This window comes from Primulina huaijiensis, unplaced genomic scaffold (genome assembly GCF_012295235.1).
Source record: "Primulina huaijiensis isolate GDHJ02 unplaced genomic scaffold, ASM1229523v2 scaffold23605, whole genome shotgun sequence".
NCBI lineage: Eukaryota > Viridiplantae > Streptophyta > Magnoliopsida > Lamiales > Gesneriaceae > Primulina > Primulina huaijiensis.
Genome location: NW_027355821.1, coordinates 341,757 through 347,988, shown reverse-complemented (window position 1 = coordinate 347,988; position 6,232 = coordinate 341,757). Strand labels below are relative to the sequence as shown.

General features: G+C 35.7%; 2 protein-coding genes across 2 annotated transcripts; both read left to right on the top strand.

Annotated features, from left to right (window-relative positions):
- The first annotated feature begins 2,714 nt into the window (after positions 1-2,714).
- LOC140967074 (oleosin 1-like) lies at positions 2,715-3,149 on the top strand. The gene has a single exon (XM_073427432.1). The coding sequence runs from the start codon at positions 2,715-2,717 to the stop codon at positions 3,147-3,149; it is 435 nt and encodes a 144-aa protein (XP_073283533.1).
- A 1,344-nt stretch (positions 3,150-4,493) lies between these two features.
- On the top strand, positions 4,494-6,127 carry LOC140967101 (naringenin,2-oxoglutarate 3-dioxygenase-like). Its single transcript, XM_073427484.1, has 3 exons — positions 4,494-4,981; positions 5,223-5,553; positions 5,802-6,127. The coding sequence occupies exons 1-3, from the start codon at positions 4,494-4,496 to the stop codon at positions 6,054-6,056; spliced, it is 1,074 nt and encodes a 357-aa protein (XP_073283585.1). The 3' UTR covers positions 6,057-6,127.
- Positions 6,128-6,232: the final 105 nt, after the last annotated feature.

Genomic DNA, 6,232 nt, shown 5'->3' with positions numbered 1-6,232 from the left:
ATAATTTATCTTTTAAATTATAAATTCACTCGAAAAAGTAATATTTTTATATTCTTATTATTTGCCCGTGTTTAATTCCTCCTTAATGTATCAAAAGGTGATGCACAATTTAAAAAAAAAAAGTTAATTGTGCACCAATTACGAGTGGAGAATAAGGTGTGGCAACTAAATTATCCCGATCCATACTAATTATTGCTATGTTGATATGTATACATCCATCTACTCATTCATTAACGCTATATCATCCATAATTACCCTAATACACACACACACAATATTTTTAACTCAACCATAAAAACCAGCTCGAGAGAAGAGGATTGTCAAAATTCATATATACGACTGACAAAGGCTTAATCCAGTTGATCTAAGACATTTAACACACTTCTTATGTCTGGGAATAGACATTTGAAACGTGAAGTTTAAAAAAATGTACATTATTAGGTTATCCACAAGACACTATAACACATAACGGTGGACCTTGGACAAGATCGAAACATGTTTATGATATTATGTTAATATTGAAATTTAGACCTAACTCGATCTAAAAAACTAGTTCAATGGAAGAAGATTATTCAAGGTCATATATACAACTCACAAATCTGAATTTTCGTAATAATTAACTATCAGCTTGGTTTTCACTTCAATGATCGAGAACTTAAATATCCTTTTTACTCAAGTTTCTTCCAAATTGTCCCACATAATATATTGTGCGTGTGAGGTGTTTTATGATATTCGATATTGTAATCTGGAATATTTACATTAAATTATTTGAGGTCCACATCACGTTGATTGATTAAAACTATTCATTTCTCGAGCATGGCCGACACACTGATTCATATTGCAACACATTTATGTGTATATATATATATATATATATATATATATCAGCTTTGACTTAAAATGTTGGTTATGGCCGTTTTGGTCACCCAGCCCAGCTGTGTTGCACATTCACCTTTACAAAATATACAATTTTTTTTAATAATTGATTGTCTTATTAGTTAATTTTGTGAGATCGATCGAACCAAAAAACTTACATAGGATTTTCGTTTTTCTCATACAATTTATAAAAAGTCCCTTAAAATTTTACTCAAATCGAGCACACGTGATCTACGCGTAGTCTTTCATTAATTTGTGAAAAAGATACGAGACAAAACAAAGTTCGTGGCATCTTCTGGCTTTGTTTTTTTGTGTTTCCACGAAATATGTCTTCCAAAATTATATTTTGAAAATGAAATAGAATACACAAATGAGTTAATTATTTGTAAAATTGAGAGAATTTTATTTTAAAACTTAAAAATGTATAATAGTGGATTAGAATATAAAAGTAGCAAATCCCCAGGCTTTTTACTTTTTAGGAACTTTTCAAATCTTTAGGATCTATTAGATAGATTAACTTTTGTGTAATTAATTTGGCATAATGGAGATAAGTAGTGGCGACTTTCCATCCTCTTTTGTAATAATTTATTTAAAATGAAATAATTAATCACATCCTAAATAATGTAATGATGTCTAAGCCTAATAATTTTTTTCCTTTTACAAATTAATAGAGATAATATAGAGAAGCACTACTGAGACGATAATATAAGCATGTAATAATGATACAAATACAAAGCATAATTTCACCAACTATGGTTTATCTGGTCAACTCTCAAAAAATATATAGGATTTTGTTTGAACGTTCAAGAAATTAAATCTGGCCCGGTCCATACCACGTGGATAAATGTTGGGCTCTTACTAATTACTAGGTTTAAAGTCGAAAAGTTCGAGTTTAATCATGTTTGGTTTGTAATTTAGGAAACTTGTTCGCGAGCTCGAGCTCGATTAGTTTTGGGGTTTTAAGTGTATAACAATAACTTGTATCGTCGTACATCGAAATTTGAGTGTAAGAGAAGTTATTCTAATATTATAAAATGAGAAGCATATCTTTTAAATTCTCATATTTTGGTTGAATTTTTGGCTAAGAATGATCGAGTAGCTCAAAAACGAACTTGTTTAACGAGCTCGAAAATGAGTCGAGTCGAGCCGTACTCGTTAAACATGATAAATGAACTATTAAAGAGCCAAGTTCGAGCTATTTGCGAGCTTTATAGTTTTAAAGCGAGCCGAGCTCGAGCCTCATGATAATAGCTCGAATTGGGTTCGAGCAGCTCGAACTTATATGTACCTTAAATCCGAACTCGAACTTGATATCGTTCGGCTCGACTCATTTACTTCCCGCTCATTCTAAACTTTATTTCAAGTGTTACTCTTGTACATTAAATCAGTAAATTTGTAGTTATCATACATGTATAATACGAGGCTTGATTTGTGAATTTGAGTATTTTAGAAACCTAAAGATAATAAAGATATGCATATATGTGTGTTCTGGTACAACCCATGAAATTTGTTTTGATTCTTTTTCTAGGTACAACCCTGTAAAGCGGAGTGCATTCTTCTTGATTTGATTTGATTTAATTTAATTTAATTTAATTTAATTTGGAAGGATAAATGCATGACAAATATACTTGTCGAATGCACAAAGCTTCGTGTCATGCAAAGACTGCATTCATCCAATCACTAAACACGTCACACTTTCTTCCCACACCGCCATGCAAATCTTCACAACAGTTGATGCATTCATTTATGCATATATATATACACACACACGCACAAGCAGATTCATAGACTCAAACTCTCCTCTGAGAAATTAGATTGTACCAAAAAATTGAAGATCGATGGCTCAGAACCAGCCCCGGTTCGACGTCCAACAGAGGTACCAGCAGCCGCCTCAGCAGCAGCAGCTTTCACGCCAGGTGGCCAAAACCACGACCGCCGTCACTCTTGGAGGGTCTCTCATGGTCCTCTCCGGCCTGACCCTAGCGGCCACCGTCATAGCCCTGGTGTTGGCCACTCCACTTCTGGTGATATTTAGCCCGGTTCTTGTCCCCGCTACCATAACCATTTTCTTGATCCTCGCAGGCTTCGTAACTTCGGGTGGATTCGGCGCCACCGCCAGCTTCTTGTTCTACTGGATGTACAGATATGCCACCGGGAAACACCCTGTTGGGGCTGATCAGCTCGACCGTGCTCGTGAGAAAATCTCGCATGCGGCGTACGATGTTAAGGACAGGGCGGAGCATGCTGTCAGGGGTGGCCAGCAGGGAACTTGATTTGAAATAACAAAGGCTTTAATCGATAATAAAGGGAATAGCGCTGCATTGCTTAGTGTGTTTAAAGTGTATTTTCTTGTTTCAGACCAACAATATTTCGCGCTTTATGGATTGGTTTGTTTTTATGTTAATTACTCGGTAGTGTTGCTGCTGCATGCTTATAATTTTTGTTGTTGCTTTTGAATGCCACCCGTTTTGAATAATTTCATCGAGATTGTGACGTTTTAATAACTTTAATTCATAAGTGATATAACCATTTTAAGTATGCATTTTTCTTCCTAGAATACGGAAGATTGAACATATTCTTTTTGACTTATTGGCTCATCATCAATTGTAATTCAAGCAGTCAAGTTCGACTTTGGCTCTTCTATGGATTTCTGTCTTTCAATTCTTACTGTGATTCATTGTTCCTGGACCGAGCTGAAAGATTAAATTAATGAGTCGAGGCTTGAACACCAGTCTTTTCACATTATCGGAGGGATGAACCGTAGTCCCTAGTGATGGATTTTGATGCTTACAAATTTTTTTCATGATTATTAATTTTGGTATTTGGTTGTCATTTTTTTAAGAGCAGTAATGTATGTGTTTCGATGTTTATATATGCACGTAGAGCTAAGAAAACACTAAAATTGTTACCTGGTTATGATATATCGCAAAAATGGAGTCGGATGGCCATACAATGTACAAGTAGTTGGCCAACAATTCGAGCATAGGAAATCAGCCAGTGCTCGAGTACTATTAATTTTCCTATTGATAGGATACCAATATATCGATGTAACCCTATGATACGAAAAAAAAAAATGGCAAGTAGCCGGCCACTTCGAAAGTAAGAGCACACAACGAAAGATCCAAAATATTTCTTAGGAAAAACCATCACCACAAATTCGTTACATGTTAACCCGATTAGAAACTTCTAAATCTTGGGTTAATTAACTGTGAACCTTGCTAATATCGCATGACGACTTACGAGTCCAAATCGATCTCTACTAACAAAGCAAATTCTAACGAATAACATTTGATGTTATTTTACAAAGTTTTTGCGATTAAATAGCCCCAAGTAGGATGATCCCATCACGTCAAAAAGTGAGAGATTTGGTATTATACCTTGTAAGCTTCTACAAAAAACTCTTCGACCCATTTGCATTCAATCATTTTCGAATAGAAGAGACCGATTAAACATAGTTCTAAGCGTAACCCTTTGTACATATATAACACGACAGATTCACATGTTGAATTACCTCTTTATATACATACCATGTGGTAGAATATTGTATCATAATACAAGAATAACCAATCAGGACTCAGAATCTCAAATTTCGGAAGGACCTTTTTTTTCCCCCCATAATGGAACCACAACTTGAAGAAAATGTTGACTCGCTCTCCTATGATGACCACAAATTACGCGTAAAAGATTTCGTTTGGTGCGAGGATGAATGGCCTTCGATAAAGTACGACGATTTTGTTGATGGAGAAGACATTCCCATTATAAGTTTACGTCGAAGTACCAAGAAAGATGAAAGGTACGACAGCATGTGCCAAGACATGGTGGCTGCTGCACATAAATGGGGTTTCTTTAAATTAGTTGATCATGGAGTTTCACAAGAAATTATAGAAGATATAATCGATGGCGTAAACGATTTCTTTGATCTTCCGATGAAACAAAAGATGAAGGGTGCCAGAACTGGAAACTTGCCATTGGGTTATTCTGCATCTAATCTTGATTATGGACAAAACTTGCCTTGGGTAGAAATATTACAGTTGCTTCGATCTTCACAGCATGTTGTTGAATTTTCTCAAAACGTCTATGATGACAAGAAGCGTCAAGGATTAAGGTATATTTATTCATACTCCATCCGATCTTGTACTTGATTTAATTACCAATTTAAATTTGACCAGGTTCTAGCTACGTGAGAATCGGATATATGTGAAATATCTTGATATCTCCTCACAAAATATTGAGATTACGAGTCAGATTATTTTCCAAAAACCGTGACATATTCAAGAAATTAATGCTTTGACATATCGCGATACATCATGTCATACACTAGCTTATTTTTAGAAAAATTTCTGCAGCAATGCGCTGATTGAGTACATGAAAGCAGTGGAAGAACTAGGAATGACAATTTTAGAAATGCTAGCTCACGGCCTCGGCCTAGTCGACAATTTCTTCACAAGAAGTATGACAGAAGACACGAACATGATGATCAGAATCAACCGGTATCCGTCTTGCCCTCTTCCTGAGAAATGCTTAGGACTTGGTAGTCATTCGGATCCCCACACACTCACCATATTGCTTCAAGATCAAGTTGGCGGCCTTCAAGTTCGTAGAGACGATGGCAATAGATGGATCGGAGTACGGCCCCTTGCAAACTCGTTTGTCATCAATATCGGCGACACTCTTGAGGTATATATATATATATATATATTCCCTATTTGTACTTGCAAGTCTACAGTTCTACTTGTCTACTCTAGAGGTATATATACTATATATTTCAGCGTGAGATTAACTAGCCAGAGAGTCCAAACTCCTTTTTTTTTTTTTTTTACTTACTGCATGATATGAAATAAGCCCCTTGAAAGACCGTAGATCGAATATACTAGCAAATAGCAATGCCTTGACCTTTAGTTGCAACAATATGTGCATAATTTGAGGCATGGAGTAATGGAAGGCTACGGAGTGTTGTCCATAGAGCAGTTCTAAATAAGGAAAAGAATCGTCTCTCAATCGCCTATTTCATGAGCCCCACAAATGCGACGAAAATAGAGAGCCCTCCTGAGCTTTTGGATCCAGAGCCTAATCCAAGGAAGTATGTATGCTTTACATGGGGAGAATTCAAGAAGGAGATCTTGATGCAAAAGAGAGTTGTGGGCAAAACTTCCCTTGACAGATATCTTATCTACCGTTGAGACTTGAAGAAATTAAGTTTAAATATGTCCAAGTATTGAATGTCGATTGTAACGAAATAAGATCAGAATAAATATTGAAAGTTGAAACAGTTGAACGCAAGAATATGATTCCAACATATAGTCTGCTGTCATGTCAATTCTATAATTGATTTGAATCGTGTTGTATTCATCGTGAA

Bases quoted from the DNA above. Each gene is read 5' to 3' on its own strand.
- LOC140967074 (XM_073427432.1), top strand. From the start codon at position 2,715: ATGGCTCAGAACCAGCCCCGGTTCGACGTCCAACAGAGGTACCAGCAG.
- LOC140967101 (XM_073427484.1), top strand. From the start codon at position 4,494: ATGGAACCACAACTTGAAGAAAATGTTGACTCGCTCTCCTATGATGAC. The intron at 4,982-5,222 runs GTATATTTATTC...AAATTTCTGCAG, and splicing joins AAGAAGCGTCAAGGATTAAG to CAATGCGCTGATTGAGTACA. The intron at 5,554-5,801 runs GTATATATATAT...GCATAATTTGAG, and splicing joins ATATCGGCGACACTCTTGAG to GCATGGAGTAATGGAAGGCT.